The 22382-nt window shown below is 44.7% G+C and overlaps 1 protein-coding gene across 1 annotated transcript in view; it reads left to right on the top strand.

The window, feature by feature from the left end:
• The window catches only part of LOC126473332 (protein Skeletor, isoforms D/E-like), a 337232-nt gene that overhangs the window by 213534 nt on the left and 101316 nt on the right, over positions 1 to 22382 (top strand). The window contains exon 8 of the mRNA XM_050100317.1: positions 12028 to 12212. Coding sequence (XP_049956274.1) covers positions 12028 to 12212 — 185 coding nt within the window. The remainder of the gene's footprint in view (positions 1 to 12027; positions 12213 to 22382) is intronic.

Raw genomic sequence — 22382 nt, 5'->3', positions numbered from 1 at the left:
TTTACAGACGTAACTGCTACCAGTGTTTGTTCCGCTATCATATAATCATACAATAAAGGATCCTTCTTTCTATGTATTCGCAATACATTACATTTGTCTATGTTAAGGGTCAGTTGCCACTCCCTGCACCAAGTGCCTATCCGCTGCAGATCTTCCTGCATTTCGCTACAATTTTCTAATGCTGCAACTTCTCTGTATACTACAGCATCATCCGCGAAAAGCCGCATGGAACTTCCGACACTATCTACTAAGTCATTTATATATATTGTGAAAAGCAATGGTCCCATAACACTCCCCTGTGGCACGCCAGAGGTTACTTTAACGTCTGTAGACGTCTCTCCATTGATAACAACATGCTGTGTTCTGTTTGCTAAAAACTCTTCAATCCAGCCACACAGCTGGTCTGATATTCCGTAGGCTCTTACTTTGTTTATCAGGCGACAGTGCGGAACTGTATCGAACGCCTTCCGGAAGTCAAGAAAAATAGCATCTACCTGGGAGCCTGTATCTAATATTTTCTGGGTCTCATGAACAAATAAGGCGAGTTGGGTCTCACACGATCGCTGTTTCCGGAATCCATGTTGATTCCTACATAGTAGATTCTGGGTTTCCAGAAATGACATGATACGCGAGCAAAAAACATGTTCTAAAATTCTACAAGAGATCGACGTAAGAGATATAGGTCTATAGTTTTGCGCATCTGCTCGACGACCCTTCTTGAAGACTGGGACTATCTGTGCTCTTTTCCAATCATTTGGAACCCTCCGTTCCTCTAGAGACTTGCGGTACACGGCTGTTAGAAGGGGGGCAAGTTCTTTCGCGTACTCTGTGTAGAATCGAATTGGAATCCCGTCAGGTCCAGTGGACTTTCCACTATTGAGTGATTCCAGTTGCTTTTCTATTCCTTGGACACTTATTTCGATGTCAGCCATTTTTTCGTTTGTGCGAGGATTTAGAGAAGGAACTGCAGTGCGGTCTTCCTCTGTGAAACAGCTTTGGAAAAAGGTGTTTAGTATTTCAGCTTTACGCGTGTCATCCTCTGTTTCAATGCCATCATCATCCCGTAGTGTCTGCATATGCTGTTTCGAGCCACTTACTGATTTAACGTAAGACCAGAACTTCCTAGGATTTTCTGTCAAGTCGGTACATAGAATTTTACTTTCGAATTCAATGAACGCTTCACGCATAGCCCTCCTTACGCTAACTTTGACATCGTTTAGCTTCTGTTTGTCTGAGAGGTTTTGGCTGCGTTTAAACTTGGAGTGGAGCTCTCTTTGCTTTCGCAGTAGTTTCCTAACTTTGTTGTTGTACCACGGTGGGTTTTTCCCGTCCCTCACAGTTTTACTCGGCACGTACCTGTCTAAAACGCATTTTACGATTGCCTTGAACTTTTTCCATAAACACTCAAACTGCATGAGAGTCGGAATTATCGTGAAGCAAAATCATACTCTTTGAACACACTGTGGTGACAAAAGACATGGGTCAGCGATATGCACATTTACGGATGACGGTAGCATCGTATACACAAGGTACAAACGGGCAGTGCACTGGCGGGACTGTTACTTATAGCCGGCCGCTGTGGCCGAGCTGTTCCTAGTGCTACAGTCTGGAACCGCGCGACTGCTACGGTCGCAGGTTCGAATCCTGCCTCGGGCATGGATGTGTGTGATGTTCTTAGGTTAGTTAGTTTTAAATAGTTCTAACTCCTAGGGGACTGATCTCAGATGTTAAGTCCCATAGTTCTCAGAACCATTTGAACTATTTTTGTTATTTATACACAGGTAATTCATGTCATAAGGTTTCCGACATGCTTATGGCCTCACGACGGAAATTAACAGACTTTGAACGCGGAATGGTAGGTGGAGCTAGACGCTTAGGACATAAGTCGTTAGGGAATTCAATATCCTGACACCCACAGTGTCAACAGTGTGTCAAGAATATCAAATTTCACGCATTACATCTCACCATGGACACTGCAGTGGCCGACGGCCTTCATTTAACGATCGAGAACAGCGGCGTTCGCGTAGACTTGTCAGTACTAACAGATAAGCAACAGTGCCTGAAATAACCACAGAAATCAATGTGAGACATACGACGAACTCATTTTAAAGGAAAATTGAAAGCGATTTGCGTAACTTCTACACGCCTGCAACTGATGCATGAGCGGAGTCACCTAAGATGTATCTTTAAAGTATGTTAGCTTACTCTAAATGTTAATGGATGACGAGAGACGCTATCACGAAATCATATATCACCTAAAAATATTAAGTGTACATATTCCCTTTTCGAGGGGCATGAAAGGAAAGCAATGATTAGGAATGGAGTGAGACAGGGTTGTAGCCTACCCCGATGTTATTCAATCTGTATGTTGAGCAAGCAGTAAAGGGAACAAAAGAAAAATTCTGAGTAGGTATTAAAATCCATGGAGAAGAAATAAAAACTTTGAGGTTCGCCGATGACATTGTAATTCTGTCAGAGACAAAAAGGACCTGGAAGAGCAGCTAAACGGAATGGACAGTGTCTTGAAAGGAGGATAAATGATGTACAACAACAAAAGCAAAACGAGGATAATGGAATGTAGTCGAATTAAATAGGGTGATGCTGCGGAAATTAGCTTAGGAAATGAGACGCTTAAAGTAGTAAATGAGTTTTGCTATTTTGGGAGCAAAATAACTGATGATGGTGGAAGCAAAGAGGATATAAAATGTAGACTGGCAATGGCAATGAAAGGGTTTCTCAAGCAGAGAAATTTGTTAACATCGCGTATAGATTTAAGTGTCAGGAAGTCGTTTCTGAAAGTATTTGTATGGAGTGTAGCCATGTATGGAAGTGAAACATGGACGATAAATAGTTCGGACAAGAAGAGAATAGAAGCTTTCGAAATGTGATGCCACAGAAGAATGCTGAAGATTATATGGGTAGTTCACATAACTAATGAGGAGGTATTGAATAGAATTTGGGAGAAGAGGAGTTTGTGGCCCAACTTGACTAGAAGAAGGGATCTGTTGGTAGGACATGTTCTGAGGCATCAAGGGATCACCAATTTAGTATTGGAGGGCAGCGTGGAGGGTAAAAATCCTAGAGGGAGACCAAGAGATGAATATACTAAGCAGATTCAGAAGGATGTAGGCTGCAGTAGGTACTGGGAGATGAAGAAGCTTGCACAGGATAGAGTAGCATGGAGAGCTGCATCAAACCAGTCTCTGGACTGAAGAATACAACAACAACATTCTCTTTTCGTATTATAAATGCGTTCTATCAAATGATACCTACGTAGTTGTTCACTAGCTTTGACGTACTGATTCGAATTCAAAGTATTTGTCACATGATTTTGTTGTCTGCTGTTTCTAAGATATGATTATTAACATAACTTTAACTGGTTGACTTACTAGAAGTAGCATTCGAACATAAAATAGCTTCAGATTCCCTCCTATCAATCACTTAAAGGAAAAGTCATAGCAGACTAAAATACTAATTGGCCAAACACGGGGTCCTACACCGCACGCAACCGAATTTAAAACTCCCTCGAAATCTTTGAACGCCTTACACTTCATCTCGTTTTCTATGTCTGGCTACATTTACCTCCCTGCATTCAGTACCGGGTTACCAATTTTCCCACAGATCATCTATCCTTCGTCTCCCGCAAACCTGAGTCAAAACGGTCCATCGTATCCTTCATGCTTGAGGTATTTTACATGTTGCGTCGTTATCCCAATGTACCATCTTTCTTATAAACGCTGTTCGGAAATTCCCGTTACAGACTTCTAGGACTTGTACAGGGGAGTGAGTAGATAATATTTTGAACAGGAACCCATGTCCGGATACGTACCGTTTCCGTGCGACAGCCATTTGAAAACTTGTTTGCAGGGTAGGTTTGCAACAGGGTTGTCAGGGTGGGGCTTGCTTAGGTCGGATCGTCTGATGTCATTTGATGTCTGCCGTACCCTCTCACCTGGTTTGAGCCTCACTCACGTATCTGAGAGTGTTAGATGTGGTACGGAGTGTTGGAGATGTTATGAACGTTGTTGTTTATCATCCACAACATACTAGACGGTGCTGGAAGCAACATCCACTGCAAGCGCAAATGCTCGTAAACTCACTGACGGCTTTACTTCAACATGATGCAGTACGGCCTCTTTCGACTCAGGTGTGCTGCGTCTCCTCGAACCCATTGCGTAATTATGGAGGAAATGGTGGGCCACGGAGTCGAATCTTGTGCATAACGATCTTGACAATGGTTATGAGCAGCTCTTCCACTACCGTGAGCTTCACCATACAGAAGGATCAATTCCCCACAGCTCACAAAATACTAAGTAAGTTTTCACCTATTCTACGTCTCCCACAAACCTGAGTCACAAACGTGTATCCTGCAAACGTGTACTCAACCGTGTTGCTCTAACACAGACACGTGAGTGAGACTTCAGCCAGGTCAGAGAAGTTGGATGGATGTCAAATGAAGCCAGCCAATCCGACCCCACCATGATTACCATGCTGCAAACCTAGCTAGCAAACATATTTTTAAACGAATGTAGCACGGAAAGGGTACGTTTCCGGACATGTGTTCCTATTCAAAATATAATTTTCTCATTCGCCTCTACAAGTTCTAGTAGTTTGTAACGGGAATTTCCGAACACCCTGCATTTCAAAGCATTCCACACCCTTTCCCACGGAATTTGCAATTACGTTTCCTCCCAACTCTCCACAGTGTAATCTGTCCCATCCGTCTCATATTAGCTTGTCTACACCCCCTAATTCTCAAATGGAGAATGCAAATAAATAAATTAAAAATAAAAGACTTGCTGAATCATATGGAAGGTTCCTTCTTTATGGTTTGAGTAATGCTGGCGAGAAATTTTGGATACACCTAACTGAAGCTACTAAGGAACACTACCTACGTCATCTCCACATTTATACTTTTATGTCATGTACTGGATACGTTTCAGACTTTCCATTCTGTGGTGTTTAAAAGTTACTGATCGCTCCAAAGCATGGGTCATATAAAACGTAACTAATTGATTTGCTTACTGAAATATGCCTTGGAGTCTTACAAATGATATATCCCATGGAGTTATACCACACGCAGAGTTCTTTGTGCCTAAATTCCATATTTTCGGACAAAGAACGTCAAACATCGTTTCACATTTTTGAAGGCCAACAGCGCGACCTGGTATATGAAAACAGCAATTTCGATGACACAGTATTGGCTTTATACAGGTTTTCTTTGCAACGAACAAGTTGTTCATCAGTTTTGTCGAGACTCCTTGCTGCCTGAATAGTAATGTTTTAGCGAACGTGGTGGCGCTTTGCGTTCAGGAGGACGGAAGCTCAAATCTAGAACTGGCGACCCAGATTTGGATTTTCCACGGTTTCCCTAAATCACTTGAGGCAAAGGCTGGGATCCTTCCCAAATATGAGATAGTGTTTTATCTCTGAACATTGATGGGATGTTAAGATGTTAAGCCCAAATTTTTTTGGCTTTTTGACTTTTGATTCTGACACGTAAGGTCTGGAACTCTACTAGACAGCGACCGCATCATCAAGATCCCGGGACACAGATTGCTCTGTCACATGGTTTACTGTCGCATTTATCTGGGTTGCAAGAGATATCCCATGCGGCAAAGAGCTGTCATGTAACATAGCAGCCAGGTAACGCTTCGCCCGAGTGGAAGACGAATTAAGCCGCCATCAGCGCTCCAACGGCTGTGATATTTCTTCTCTCTTTTCCTCCTGAATGGCTCCAATCCAGCTTTCCCCCCAGCTTTCACAGCCCGCCCTTTCACTCGCAAATGACCTGTTGTAGCGCGGAAGAGGTGCATTAGCGCGGCATTATGTTAGTTCTTAGGTGCCGCGCAAGCGACACAAACTGAGTCTCTTATGAAAATGAGCTCACCTCTGACATTCTGCCAAGAAAATAAAAATGCCTAGAGCAAAGAAGCCTCGCGTGCGCTCCTAGGACTCACTTATTTTTCTAAACACCTCTTGAAGTCATAATGTCTGTCTCTCTCTCTCTCTCTCTCTCTCTCTCTCTCACTCACACACACACACACACACACACACACATACGCGCTCACGCTTTTGTCGCTGTTATCAAAACATCCCGCCCACCTTCATCTACACTGACTTACATGGGACGAATGGTTGTTGGATAATAAACCATATGTCTCTAACTGAACAGAATATACTGCCTGAAATAGCCATAAACAGTAATACATCAAGTGAAACATTCTGTGCGAAATTTCTTGGACTATGGTTAGTACTCTAATGTTGTGTCTAGTGCAGTTCAACATAGAACTTTCTCAGGTAACAAAACTGTATGCCGAGCAAAGCCTCGAAAGAGATCATTGTCTCCTCAGGCAATACACTTATCGACTGAAAGCCCTTCAAAAATCTTTTACACACATCACGAAGGATTATTCCAGAAAACATCCCCTGCATATCCTGTTGCACTAGTCCAAAGAAGGTCTCCTCCATACCTTGAAGACTAATCTACACAAACTCTACTGCGTACCTCGACTATTCCACATAACTTATCTTGTCCACCTTTCAAACCCATTCCACAGAAAATTTCCTCCGTATCTTGCTACACTAAGCCAAATAACTTTCCTTTATACCTTGATAGACTAATCCGCAGAAACTTTCCTACCAATCTTGCTGTACTAGTCTACAAAAACTGTCCTGAGTATCTACCTAGACTGTTCCATATAACCTCTCCTGCATACCTTGTGAGCCTTGTATGCCGAATCCCTTGTTCATATCTAGCTATACCAATCCACAGAAGTTGTTCTGCAAGCTTTCCTGGAAACAGAACACTTTTCGTGAGTCATATCTAGACAATATGTCGTTAAAATGGTTCCGCGTGAAAGCTAATGGTCTCGATCTGAATACCATTCCACTACACAGTTCCAACATGTTAGTAAGTTTCTCAGCAGCACACATTTCGTGCATTGTGAGAACATAATTAAAGCATTGATCTGAATTTGTGGATTGCGGCTACATTTAATTTATTTCTGGGACGATACATCCCAAACAAAATCTAAGAAACTATAGTATGTTGGAGTATCTGTTTATGTGTGTAATAGACTAAAGGGTCTGGTAATGTAACAGGTTAACGCCATGGGGAGGGAAGAACAAATATTAAAAATCTTCATGAAAGTTTAACTCAAAATGAACTGAATTCACTGCAATGTATGGATGCGTGGGAACGAAATTAGTGAAGATAGAAATGCAAGCGTTCATGTATGCTGAAACTGCAATCTAAGGTAAATGCGACACTTAAAACAACATTTCTTGATTGATTTTATCTGTATGTTAGAATGTCTCTATTTTTAATGTACCTTTACCTATCCATTTTTATGCCCACCTTCCCTATCTTCCAGGTTGTCACATTTCCTTTTACTTTGGAACTTATCATCAGGTTATAGTCTTGTCCACCACAGATGATTCAAGTTCATGCTGATAAGAACCACCACCACAGCTATATTAAGATACATTTACTATGTCACGAACGGTTACGTTCAATCAGCAGCATCAAGCAGCACTGCTAAAAGTCTCTGTAACAAATTCTCACAGGATTGTAACGATATCATTCCTTGAGAATTTCTTATGAAGACTGTTAGCAGTGCCACCTAATGATCTTCATTGAACGAAACCTGTCGTGACGTAATGAATGCACCTCATTATAGCTGAGGTGGTTCTTCATTGCTTTCAGCAGATTATGTTTTATTTACTCTAGGAAAAATGGCGACGTTGTAGAGATTCTTCTGTAAACTTTTCTACAAAAATAAAATATGCAGTTTTTTACTAATACAAATAAAGAGTGCAGAATGGGCTAACGCACTGAGGACTCACCTGTTAATTCAGAGATAAAGTTACAGTTAGAGTGTGGCGTAGTTGGGCCTCGAAATATATACACTGAAGCGCCAAACAAACTGGTATACGTATGCGTATTCAAATACAGAGATATGTAATCAGGCAGAATAGAGTGCTGCGGTCGGCAACGTCTACATAAGACAAAAAGTGTCTGGCGCAGTTGTTAGATCGGTTAGTGCTGCTAAAATGGCAGGTTATCAAGGTGTAAGGGATGTAGAACGTGGTGTCATAGTCGGCGTACGGGTGATGGGACAAACCACCGCCGAGGCAGTGATGAAGTGGGAACTTTCCCATACGATCATTACACGAGTGTACCGTGAATATCAGAAATCCGGTAAAACATCAAATCTCCGACATCGCTGCGGCCGGAAAAAGATCCTGCAAGAACGGGACCAACGACGACTGAAGAGAATCGCTCAAGGTGACAGAAGTGCGACCCTTCCGCAGATTCCTGCTGATTTCAATGTCGGGCCATCAACAAGTGTCAGCGTGCGAACCGTTCAACGAAACAGCGTCGATATGGGCTTTCGGAGCCGAAGGCTCACTCGTGTACCCTTCATGACTTCACGACACAATGCTTTACGCCTCGCCTGGGCCTGTCAACACGGACATTGGACTGTTGATGACTGGAAACTTGTTGTTTGGTCGGACGAGTCTCGTTTCAAATTGTATCGAGCGGATGGACGTGTACGGGTATGGTGACGACCTCATGAATCCATGGACCCTGCATGTTAGCAGGGGACTGTTCGAGCTGGTGGAGGCTCCGTAATGGTGTAGGGCGTGTGCAGCTGGAGTGACATGGGACCCCTGATATGTCTAGATACGACTCTGACAGGTGATACGGACATAAGCATCGTGTCTGATCACCTGCATCCATTCAAGTCCATTATGCATTCCGACAAACTTGGGCAATTCCTGCAGGACAATGCGACACCCCACACGTCCAGAATTGCTACAGAGTGGGTTCAGGAACACTCTTCTAAGTTGAAACGCTTCCGCTGGCCACCAAATTCCCCAGACATGAAGATTATTGGGCATCTCTCCAGGATTCATGGTATCAAATCCCTCCAACACTACTTGAGACATTAGTCGAGTCCATGTCACGTCGTGTTACGCTACTTCTGCGTGGTCGCGAGAGCCCTACACGATATTAGGCAGGTGTACTAGTTTCTTTGGCTCTTCAGTGTATAATCCGCCCTTCTTTTATTCTACCCATAAAACAGAATAACAACTATCTCGTCTCCTTCACACGAAGGAAGAAAGTGGCAGCAGCGATATAAATGCTAAAAAATAGCATCCTACAAGAAAAATTGAAAGCTTTCTTCACAAACTCGCGTCGTTCAAGAAATTTATTTGCTTGCTTTTTTACTCGTATTATTATTTATTGATTTACTTACCTTGTTACCCTTCCTATTCACACCAATCTTGATACGGAAAAAGACCTAATGAAAAAACTTGCAGTATAGCCAGTCTCCATTCCTAGCAGACGAAACCCGTGAGTAGACTGGTTCAAATGGCTCTGAGCACTATGGGACTTAACATCTATGGTCATCAGTCTCCTAGAACTTAGAACTACTTAAACCTAACTAACCTAAGGACATCACACAACACCCAGTCATCACGAGGCAGAGAAAATCCCTGCCCCCGCCGGGAATCGAACCCGGGAACCCGGGCGCGGGAAGCGAGAACGCTACGGCACGACCACGAGCTGCGGACCCCGTGAGTAGTGTTTTGGCATCTCTCCAGCGACTTGTAACTCGGGTCAAGATAAATGAGACGCAGTTGTCTTCTGTTGAACGGCTTTCAAAATACATACATCAAGAAAAGTTTTGCATCACACTTTTATTTCGAAATTAATGGGACAGGAAACAAAAATTGACTATGAGGCATGCGATGATCGAACCAGGCTCGGTCCAAATTGTCCCAGCCTTCAGTGGCGATTCTACATAAGTCGTGAATAGTACACTGTCGTTGTCGATGTACAAAAACAGTTCCTTTCAATCGATCCCATACATGTTCGATTGGGTTCATTTCCGGAGAACAAGCTAGTCACTCCGTTTTGGTGATCCTTAGCAAGCTGAATGTATAGTACCGTTTTTACATCACAATTATCAAAGAAATAGTAAGTTTAATATGATAAATAGTATTAAAATTTTTTTAGTGTCCATACTGACAATATAAGTCATACATACTTTGAACTAATAAAGTTAATGCTGGCAGAACTTGTACTTCTGATATTGCTGCCACTAGTAATGATAAGAAAAGTAATAGTAATAATAGTAACAGTGACAGTAATAAAAATAGTGATTGTGGAAGACATAAAAAGAGTTTATATCTGTACAAACCAGATGTTTTCTGATACAGTGAGTTCTTAAGGGAAGGAAATCGAAGGCGGCTACACCAGGTAAGAATACTACCCGCCAGGGTAGCCGAGAGCGCTAACGCGCTGCTTCCTGGACGCGGGTAAGCGCGCCGGCCCTGGATCGAATCCGCCCGGAGGGTTAACGACGACGGCCGGTGTGCCGGCCAGGCTGCATGTGGTTTTTAGGAGGTTTCCCGCATTCTCCTAGATGAATACCGGGCTGGTCCCCACGTCCCGCCTCAGTTACACGACTCGCAGACATTTGAAACACCTTCACACTATTTCACGATTCACACTAGATGCAGACGGCTGGGGCACACTTGTTGCGTCCCGGGTAGTATGGGGTGGCGGCAGGAAGGGCATGCGCCCAGCCCTTACAATTAACCATGCCAAATCTGTACATAACCCTGCGCAAAATGCGGGATAAAGACGGTAGCAAAAAAAAAAAAAAAAAAAAAAAAAAAAAATTACTGTCCCACTGGTGGTCGCAAGATTCTCCTCCCTGTACCACAGAGCAGTGAGATTGTTTCCAACAACCACGAGAGGTGCAGAGTGGCACCATATAATCCACCCCCAGAACATCACTCCACCACCGCCTTGTTACACATTTGGGATCAGTGTTGGAGGCTTTGATATTAAGGCGTTGTCTCGCCTTGTTACACATTTGTTGGAGGCTTTGATATTAAGGCGTTGTCCCCAAACGCGTTGTCTGTCTTTATCAGAGCGTAAACAGAACTGAGTTTCGTCCGTAATCAACACGCGACGCCAATCCTAGGGTGTCCATTCTGAAAGATTTCTTTGTCATCAGTAAGGGAGTTCATGGTGTTTTGAGGTACAACGTGGTGATCACCAAAGTCTTCCGGAACGGTGATTCGCATCATGTAAGCATCTCGTCACAGTCTGATGCGATACGTGACGTTCTTCCAACGCCGCATCCAGTTCTGGAGCACACGGCCCAAGATTCCTTTCATCCAAAAGTCGTAGACATCGATCTTTCAGTGCATCTGTCGAACGTGTACTGACTGTACGGTGAAAGTCCTCAACACTACTTGTTCCTTATAACCGGTTCCATGTCCGCACCACATCATTTTGACGTCAAAATCTTACATGGTTCACGTGCGTTCTGCGCGTAGCGTGTTGATGCCGGCCCCACGACTGTTCGTGACTGTCCTTCGTGGCATAATGAATGTTCAATTTACTATTCCACTGTCTTCTCAATTCGTTCCTACTGGTGCTTTACTTTCAATTAAGAAGTGCAATGGAATCGAGAGCGGCGTTCTGCCCGTAAATGGCGCTCATGGTAACTGTGCGTGTGTTTACAAATGTCAGGGGTGATCTACCGATCGGTACAGGAAAGCCACAATAGCAACATACCTGCACGGTATATCTGGGAGAATCAACACTTTTGTTGATGTATGTCATGAAACAACATAATTTCCAGCGAAACTAAGCGGGAAAACTACTGTGACTGATAGGGGACCTGCGTATATCACAATGTGTCCATATCATTTCAGCACATTTAATACATGTCTTGTAATCTTCAGGGTAGGATAAGGCACTGTTCTCCACAGACATTTTTCACTAGTAGTGACATTCCCACTTGCCCCATAAATAGCGATGAAAGCCCGAGTCTATCCTGGATGGGTACTCTTTAGCCTAAAGGGTTAGCCGTCTGCTCATAAGCAGGAAATCCAAGTTCGAGTTCCGGTCTGGCACAAATTTCCAACTATCAAGTTTTCTTCATTAAAGTATAATTTAGGAGTTTAAAAAATTGAAGTTGGCTTGACTGTTTGCAGCCAATGGCGACTACATGGCGTTCGGTCTTTCGGGACATCCGGAGCGGTCCAGGATGGTGGGCGGCGACGTGGCGGTGGCGTGGGTGGACCACGACACGCTGCAGGGCGGCGCCGACGACTACTTCCTGGGCGCCAAGTCGCAGTGCTCCGGCGGCACCGGCAGCTGCCCCGACGAGCGCATCAGGGTACGTCTCTAGACCCACTCAGCGGCACTCGTCGGCTGGAGATAAAAAATGAGCTGTGTGTATTCGCATGAAACTCACCAGCGGGCACTATGACGTCATCTACGAACTCGCTGTCTCTGTGCTCTCGCAGACGCGACTCGCGAGTATCTGCCGCTGGCCATTTAATTGAACACACGTCACTGGAGCCTGTTGTCGGGTACGAGTGGCCCATACAAGTAGCAAGGACAGCGAGCACCTGAGTTCGCAAGTGTAATCAGGGACTCGCTTCATTGCCGCTACTTACACAACCGTTAGGCACTTATACAGGGTGTACATAAAGTCCGGGAACACTTTCAATTATTTATTGCACAAGAACCAAACATTTTACAGATATACATATGTCATTTTGACGAGAAACCCTGAAAGTTTTTTTTTTTTCATGTATACCACCAAAGCTCAGTTTGGTAATTTGCCGATAGTCAGCGCTAGTCGCAAACATGGCGAGTTCAGGTGCGGAGCGAGCTTCCTGTGTGTCGGAGTTCGACAAAAACAAGTGTGCTACAGCTGTTCAGCGGATGTTTAGAGCCAAATACGGTAAGAAGCCACCAGCAAGGAAAGCCGTTTACCACTGGCACAACAAATTCGTTTTTTGAGCATTGTCACGTCGAAAACTGTACGGGCCATTCTTCTTCGCCGAGAGCAATGTCACTGGGTATTCCTACTTGGACATGTTGCAGCAATGGCTGATGCCTCAAATGCAATCGGACTCTCCGTCCATCTTTCAGCAGGATGGGGCTCCACCCCATTTTCATTGTGAAGTTCGTGGGCACCCGAACACGGAGCTGCCGCATCGATGGATCGGCCGTGCTACAGAAGGGGACAGCTGTTTCATGAAATGGCCTCCCCGATCATCAGATCTCACTCCGTGTGCCTTTTTTTCTGGGGGGGACGCATTAAAGATCTGGTGTATGTACCGCCTCTACCACGTGATGTAGCTGAGCTCCGGAAGAGAGTACGGGAAGCGACTGCCACAGTCGACGATGCCATGCTGGGACGGGTATGGCAAGAGTTCGATTGCCGTATTGACGTCTCCCGGGTCACTCATGGTTCCCATACCGAATGTTCGTAAAAAAAACTTTCAAAGCTTCTCTTCTAAATGCAATATGTATTACATCTGTGCAATGTTTAGTTCTTGTGTAATAAATAATTGAAAGTGCCCCCGGACTTAATGTACACCCTGTACAATGACCGCTACAGTCCTGTGTGTGTGTGTGTGTGTGTGTGTGTGTGTGTGTGTGTGTGTGTGTACATGTGTGTGTGTGTGTGTGTGTGTGTGTGTGTGTGTGTGTGTGTGTGTGTTTGTGCTTGTGTGTGTGCATGTGTGTGTGTACAAACGTATATGTATATATGCCTATATATTTATTTATTTATTTATTTACATGTCAACTTCCATAGGACCAAATTGAGGAACAAATCTCCAAGGTCATGGAACGTGTCAGTACATGAAATATATCGTAAAAGTAATAACAGATAAAATAAAATGTTTATGAACCCTAAAAAAGTCAAGCCCTATGTTTAAGTAAACGCAATTAACAATACAACAGCATTCAGTTTAATTTTTCAAGGAACTCCTCGAGAGAATAGAAGGAGTGACCCATGAAGAAACTCTTCAGTTTCTATTTGAAAGCGCGTCCATTACTTCTGTATGAAACGTTTTCTAAGACTGCTGTAAACTTGTTTTAATAGCTAATCTCTATTCCGAGAATCTCTAACAATTACTTTGATGTACACACACTATCGATACGTTACCGAGACTGCGACGACAGTGCAAGATTTCAGGGCACAATGACAAAATCTATTCTATAAGCCGGCCGATGTGGCCGAGCGGTTCTAGGCGCTTCAGTCTGGAACCGCGCGACTGCTACGGTCGCAGGTTCGAATCCTGCCTCGGGCATGGATGTGTGTGATGTCCTTGGATTAGTTAGGTTTAAGTAGCTCTACGTTCTAGGGGACTGACGACCTCAGATGTTAAGGCCCATAGTGCTCAGAGCCATTTCATTTCTATTCTATAAACGGCTGTCAATCATTAACAAATTTACAGCAGTTTTCGAAGAAATTACATAACGAAATGATAAGTACTACACACATCAAAAACGTTTTGCATCACCCCGGTTCCCAGAACTCCTGAAGATAAACGTTGACTGTGGATATCGTATCACAGACACAGTTCCTTTGACTGTTCAGAGATGTCACTAAACCCGCCCAAAAAAAGATGTAAACAACCATGCATGAGCAGCGCCTATTAGACGGAGGGGGTCCGATAGCCGATCAGTTCCAGTCATTCCACCAGGAAGGAGGTAGACGGCTCGTGTTGTCTGTAGTTCCATCATGCATGGACGGTCAATACCGCGGTTCGATCGCGTCCGCATTGTTACTTTGTACCAAGAAGGGCTCTCACCAAAAAAGGCGTCTCGGAGTGAACCAAAGCGATGTTGTGCGGACATGGAGGAGATGCAGAGAGACAGGAACTGTCGATGACATGCCTCGCTCAGGCCGCCCAAGGGCTACTACTGCATTGGATGACCGCTACCTACCGATTATGGCTTGGAGGAGCCTTGACAGCAACACCACCATATTGAATAATGCTTTTCGTGCAGCCACAGGACGTCGTGTTACGACTCAAACTGTGCGCAATAGGCTGCAAGATGCGCAACTTCACTCCCGACGTCCATAGCAAGGTCCGTCTTTGAAACCACGACACCATGTAGCGCGATATAGATGGGCCCAACAACATGCCGAATGGACCGCTGAGGATTGGCATCACGTTGTATTCACCCATGAACGTCGCGTATGCCATCAACCAGAAGCCGCGCGGAATGGCCGCGCGGTTTGAGGCGTCATGTCACCGACTGCGTGCCCCTCCCGCCGGAGGTTCGAGTGCTCCCTCGGGCATGGACGTATGTGTTAGCCTCAGCAGTTTGGTCCCTTAGGTACTCACACACATTTGAACATTCTTGTTCCAACCAGACAGTCGTCGGAGATGTGTTTGGAGGCAACCGGTTAGGCTGAACGCCTTAGGTCACCATCCAGAGAGTGCAACGAGGTGGAGGTTCCCTGCTGTTTTGGGGTGACATTATGTGGGGCCGACGTACGCCGCTTGTGGTCATGGAAGGCGCCGTAACGGCTGTATGATACTTGAAAGCCATCCTCCGACTGATAGTGCAACCATATCGGCAGAATATTGGCGAGGCATTCGTCTTCATGGACGACAATTCGCGCCCCCATCGTGCACATCTTGTGAATGACTTCCTTCAGCATAACGACATCACTCGACTAGAGTGGCCAGCATGTTCTACAGACATGAACCCTTTCAAACACGCCTGGGATGAATTGAAAAGGGCTGTTTATGGGCGACGTGACCAACCAACCACTCTGAGGGATCTACGCCGAATCGCCGTTGAGGATTGGGACAATTCGGAGCAATAGTGCCTTGATAACATGTGGAGAGTATGACCCGACGAATACATGCATCAATGCAAAAGACGTGCTACTGGGTATTAGAGGTAGCGGTGTGTACAGCAATCTGGACCACCACCTCTGAAGGTCTTGCTGTATGGTGGTACAACATGCAATATGTGGTTTCCTTGAGCAACAAAATGGCGGAAATAATGTTTATGTTGATCTCTATTCCAATTTTCTGTACAGGTTCCGGAACTCTCGGAACCGAGGTGATACACAACTTTTTTTGATGTGTGTATTATCCTGTAAACACAATATGGAACGATCAAAAAATGCTCAAATAGCGCGCTTTTTGGTCGGAGAGGCAGAACGGTGACATTTCCCTTCACTCAGTTTTCGTTTGATGGAGCACTTATGTTTTCTCGTGGTGGAGATGAAGTAAACAAGGATACAACCACTTTGGTTGTATTGGACGAAGTGAGGACTAAAGCACTGAACTTATTCCAGAAAATCTTTCTTTACATTTGCAGTTGTATACACAGCAACGCTTGATTTTCACCTTGTACCCTCCACTGTCTAACAAAAACATACCTTCGTTAGAGGCCATCTGACTCCGACAATCGGTCATTTCGCCCAGTCATTTCTACTTCACAACAGCAAGATCGTGCAGTCAACTTTCACACTAACTCGCGACTAGCTTTACCCTCCTGCAATCTTGAGTAAGTCCGCCCCCGGCAGCTGAGTGGTTCGCTGTCGGGCATATGCTGATGACCTCCTCCTCCTCATTCGCTCCGGCTCTGAGATTCGGGATGTCCTCGAATTGATTACCCGTTATGGGGCTGCCGCTGGCAGTGCCATGAATGTCGCCAAATCTTCTGCAATGCACATTGGACGAGGCCTCCAGGAGGGTGAAGTGGCACCACTGCCGCTTGTGCGGACTTTCCGGTACCCGGGCATTACCTTTACTCCCACGGTCACACGCACTGCGGCAACGAATTTCCGTCGCCTGTTACACGTCATCCGCAACGACGTCCGCCAGAACCTCTTGCGCCGCCAGGACACACTTCAACGGGTTGTGTTTATTAATCTTCATGTGGCATCAAAATTGGTTCACATCGCTCAAGTTCTCCCTCTGCCAACTGCAATTGGGTGCAACCTTCAGGCGGCTTTTGGCTATTATCTCACGGCTGGTTCAATGTTTAAAGTCCGTTATGAGACACTTACCCCTGCCCTCACGGTATGGTGGCGTCGGGCTCGTCAGTGTCCGTATGCGAGCTTCAGCCTTGTACATGAGTACCATGAGAAAACAGTGGATGGGACAGGGTACATCTCTAACACGCAGCTTGCTTGAGGTCCTCCTACCTGCTTCCACCTCACCACCAGTGTCTGTCGGCCATATCGTGCCTCATTTGTCCCATATTTCGACCTTTTTCGTCGACTACAGTTACATACATACCAGTCTCCCAGATACACGCCCACCTAGGACTAAGGATTTTTACAGCCTGTTGCTGCGCTGTGTTCCCCGGAATGTGATGGAGACCAAACACCCCTCCATCCAGTGGCCCATAGTGTGGACTACCGTCCACCAGCCTTTCCTCCCTACGAACGTGCGGGCACTGTGGTATCACATAGTCAACAGGAAATTTGCCACGAAGCAGCGCCTGCACAACATTGGCTTGTCAGAATCCCCTCTTTGTCTCCTTTGCCAGCAACTGGACACTGATGAACACCGTCTGACATGCGCCTCATCGCAAGATGTATGGCGCTTCGTGCAGCAAATCATTGCCTGCTATCTCCGGGTGCCACCAGACACAGTCGAGCCTCGAATGTTTCTATACCCGGAGGACCGACATTTTCCCGCCGCCAAATGTCATGTTATTACGTGGGTCAAAGGGTGGGCGGTCGCTTATCTCTTTAATGAGGGACCTTTATCCCGCCTCGACTTCTGGACCTATTTACGAACAGCCCATGCAGCTCTCGAAAACACGCCACGTTACCGAACATTATTTGCTAACTATCTTCGAGCGGTCTTTGTTAGACCTCCACTGAGTTGGGGGGTGCCTGGCACAGAGGGCACCCACCCCTCCTCCCCCGGCGGTGTCTGAGTTTCAACCGCCTACGATCTATTCTACTTCTGACCTCCGCGGATGGGAGAGCGCGTCGCAGATTGCACGGATTTTATTTCTTTTTGCTTTTCCTTTTTCCTTTCTTTTTCTTTAACCAGAATTTATACTTCTTTTCTCTTTCGCATATGTGTTCCCATAATTTCATACTATTAGTGCATATTACAAAAACACATGCAAATAAATAAATAACAACGCCTTGCACTACTGTTGATTCCTGTGTCTCCCACTTCCCTAAGCACCACAGGCTCGGTGGTGGTGAGGGGGACACTGTGGCCAGGCCTCAGGTTTCGACCCCTGCCCACTTTGCCCCCCGAGCCCCCACCGGTCCCCTACAAAAAGAAAAAAAAAAAAAAGTGGTCAGCGCGACGGACTGTCAATCTTAAGGGCCCGGGTACGATTCCCGGCTGGGTCGGAGATTTTCTCCGCTCAGGGACTGGGTGTTCTGTTGTCCTAATCATCATCATTTCATCCCCATCGACGCGCAAATCGCCGCAGTGGCGTCAAATCGAAAGACTTGCACCAGGCGAACGGTCCACCCGACGGGAGGCCCTCGTCGTACGCCGTTATTATAGCTTGAGTAAGAGAGAACGAGTTGACAAATATGAAGCGACTGCAGCGCCACGGTTCTCAGACTTGTAACATACGCGGAATTACAGCAGGAAGTAAGACAGCCGGTATAGCAGTGACATAACAGCGGCGCCTTGATTTGTAAAGTATGCCACCATCAACATTCGACTCATACTCGCTCTGTTTCTGATCTCTATTCTGGACCTTCTTGCGCGGCTTTCCGGAGTCCATGACATACTCCCAACGAAGGGGTGGATGATAAAACCTACAACAAAGCACTGTCAGAAAAAAGCTCCACAAATATTCAGTCACATTCTAATGAACTTTCAAAGTGGTGCAAACATTGGAAACTCATTTGAAATGTTAGAATTGTAAAACTTTGCACTTTACAAAACGAAAATACGTAGTATTATGACTATGATATCAGTGTCACAGTTGGGATCTGTCAACTCATACAAATACCTGAATGTTAGTAGTGGTATGAAATGGAATGATGACGTAGTCTCAATTGTAGGTAATGCAGGCGGTAGATTGCAACTTATAGGTAGACTAGCTGGAAATTCAATCAGTCTGGAAAGGGGTTGCATACAAAACACTCAGGCAACCCATCCTAGAATATTGCTCAAGTATGTGACCTGCACCGAATAGTATTAATGGACCATACTTGACATATACAAAGAAGGACACCACGAATGGTCTTTTTTTTCTTTTTAATCTATTAGAGAACGTCACGAAGATGCAGAAAGAACTGAACTGGCAGGCGCTTGAAGATAAACGCAGACTATTCCGTGAAAGCCTACTGAAGTCTCTAGAACCAACTTTAAGTGAGTAATCTAAGAAAAAATCGCAACCTCTTGAGTATCGCTCCCTTAGGGATCGCGTAGGTAAAGTTAAGTTAATTACAGCGCGCACAAAGACGTTTTAGCGACCCTTTTTCCTCACTCCATACGAGAATGGAAAAGGGAAAGCGCCAATAACAGGCACAATGGGATGCACCCTCTGCCACGAACTTCACAGAGGTTTGCAGAGTACAGATGTAGATGAAAACCATCGAGATTGCGTCGGGAACGTATACCTGGCATGTAAACTGGCCAACAGGTACACAGACTTTCACAGGAATCTGTACTCTTCAGGTTAACTTCCATTCTGAAGGCTGTTGCACTCAACGACTGTTATATTGACTTGTAAATAATAGATTTCAGCTATCAGTCATTGTTTTTAAATTTTGTTGGCAGATTGAGTAGTATTCAATGAACTGTGGATGAAGCCCGACCAACAGGCATTACATGCATTGATCAAAAATGATAGTGCATTGAGAATGGCTAGTTTTTAGCTGAAATCTATATCTGCCAATAAAATTTAAAAAGGACGACTGATAGATGAAATCTATTATTTACATATCTGTACTCTTATTAGCTACTATACACTCTAGTCGTAATTCAGCGGTTCACCTGTCCACAGATCTTTCAACACGAAGTCACATTTCCATAATATTAGTAATGATATCCAACCCACGTGTCAATGACATGGTGCTTAACGTATTCAACAGACGTGAGAATCGTGGTAACTTAGCTCTTAGTCATTTTCGAGTAAAAGTTTTCTAGCTTGCAGTCCTCCCTTCCACCTCTTCCAAGATTTGTATACGCAAGGTGAACTGCATGGCGTGGTCAGTCTGAATATCTCATAAACGCTTCTATGTATGTATATAAAGTTTACGGATAATTACAGTACTCAAAGACGCAAGTGATTTGCTGTAGTGGCATAAATCTACCTTCTTTATCGGTTGTCACATAGGGGGGAAACTAACCCCAGCATCAAACTTTCTGAGGACGTCTAGTGGTATTTTCTGAGTACATTGGTAACAAGGGACCCATTGTCTCCAGAGGCTCGTTACAGAGCAATGACTCAAATATGATTTAATCGATTTGTTATCCTGACTACCTTCAATTCCGTGAAAAAACCTACACTACTGTGCAGGAAGCTTCTCATATGTTATCACCGAAACGTAGAAGACATGCCACAGAGCAATGTAACAACCCTTATCGATCTGGTTACAGTACCGTTGGGTCTCCATGGCCTGCTCTGGCGGAGTTTAGTTTTTTATTAATCAAAACTTCTAACTATTGACAAATAGTTCCAATAACATCAAAGAAATTGCTGGGTACTTACACGCTCCAGACCGTGTTCGTTTAGGGCTTAAGGTACATACTCCAAGGACTTCCGTAGTAGAAAGTGAGGAAAGGCTTCCGTCCTTCCGCTAGCATATTGCACAGCATCATCAGTTGCTATGCCGCGCCCAGCTAGTTCTGCTTCATGACGCCTGTCGGCCGTGTTTTGCTAACACACTTGTCTGCCTGCAGCTGGCTCTGTTGCAACGCACTTCCTACTTTGGCGTAATTTTTTACCGAAAATGGTCGATACGCTACACAGCGAACGAAAGGTTATTCATAATTTATATACAAACCCGACTCCCGCTTGTAAGAGTCAAAAGATATGAGTGGGAAGCAATGGTTGAGTAGAGAGTGGCTCTGTTGCAACGCACTTCCTACTTTGGCGTAATTTTTTACCGAAAATGGTCGATACGCTACACAGCGAACGAAAGGTTATTCATAATTTATATAGAAACCCGACTGCCGTTGTAAGAGTCAAAAGATATGAGTGGGAAGCAATTGTTGAGTAGAGAGTGAGACAGAATTGTAACCTATCTCCATTGTTATTCAGTCTGTACATTGCTCAAGCAGCACTGGAAACAAAGGAGAAATTTTGAAAGGATAAATAAGGGAAAGGAAATAAAAGTTTGGGGGTTTGCTGATGACCATGATATTTCTGTCAGGGAAGGCAAAGGACTTGGTAGATCAGTTGAAGGGGATGGCTAGTGCCTTGAATGAAGGTTATAATACAGTATGAACAAAAACAGTAAAACAAGGGTAATGGAATGCAGTCGATGCAAATAAGCTATGCTGAGGATATTAGGAAATTAGTAGGTGAGTTTTGCCATTTGAGCTGCAAAATAGCTGAGAGTGGTCCAAGTAAAGAGTATATAAAATATAAAATGATAAAAAGAAAAGGGTTTCTGAGAAAGGGAAGTCTGTTTGCATCAAATACACACGTGAGTCACAAAGGAAATAAAGATATTAGCTGCAAGAGGGCACTGACTTATATCAATGGGGCCAGTTGAAAATTTGTGCCGGACTGGTATTTGAACCACTGCGCCATCCAAACCCATTTGTCAGGAAAACTGCAAGGACTACAGTACCACGCTTCCCTGCAGCACGCTCGGACACCATCGCTGAAATGCTAGCACGTGTACAGCCGTCGTTCCATACCAGACTGGAAGTGTGTATTGCTGCTGCCGGTAGTCATTTTGAACACGATATGCGGTAGTCAATTGCGTTACTGGAAAGAATCTACGTAACTAGCGCATGCACTTATGTTTTCTTTAGTGTGTGTTACCACAGGTATTGTACAAGCGTCGGCGTGGGAACTTTCCAAAGTACACTATCTCGTAAACGACTCGCAGTAAAGTACTACAACCAACACCACTGACATTCTAGGTTGCCCTTCTTTAATTTGTTAATATCAATAGGCATTGTTCTAATCGAAAACTGTAGTTTGCGGAAAAAATACACTTTCTAACTATATTAAAATCTTTTGATTGGCTGACAATACGAGACCCTGGCTACCAATCTATTCTGTGAAAACCGCACATCAACAGCACTTTCCATTTCAACAATATTTGCGGTGCAAATTTTGTGTGAGTTCAAAAAATGGTTCAAATGGTTCTGAGCACTATGGGACTTAACATCTGAGGTCATCAGTCCCCTAGAACTTAGAACTACTTAAACGTAACTAACCTAAGGACATCACACACGTCCATGCCCGAGGCAGGATTCGAACCTGCGACCGTAGCAGGCGCGCGGTTCCGGACTGAAGCGCCTAGAACCGCTCGGTCACCGTGGCCGGCTTTGTGTGAGTCACCCTGTAAAAATGTGTTACAAAATTTTTGCAGAAGATATTTGTCTAACGTGTACAGAAATGA

This window comes from Schistocerca serialis, chromosome 4 (genome assembly GCF_023864345.2).
Source record: "Schistocerca serialis cubense isolate TAMUIC-IGC-003099 chromosome 4, iqSchSeri2.2, whole genome shotgun sequence".
Classification (NCBI taxonomy): domain Eukaryota; kingdom Metazoa; phylum Arthropoda; class Insecta; order Orthoptera; family Acrididae; genus Schistocerca; species Schistocerca serialis.
The sequence above is the reverse complement of the archived record's forward strand: the minus strand, read 5'-3'. Positions and strand labels throughout refer to the sequence as shown.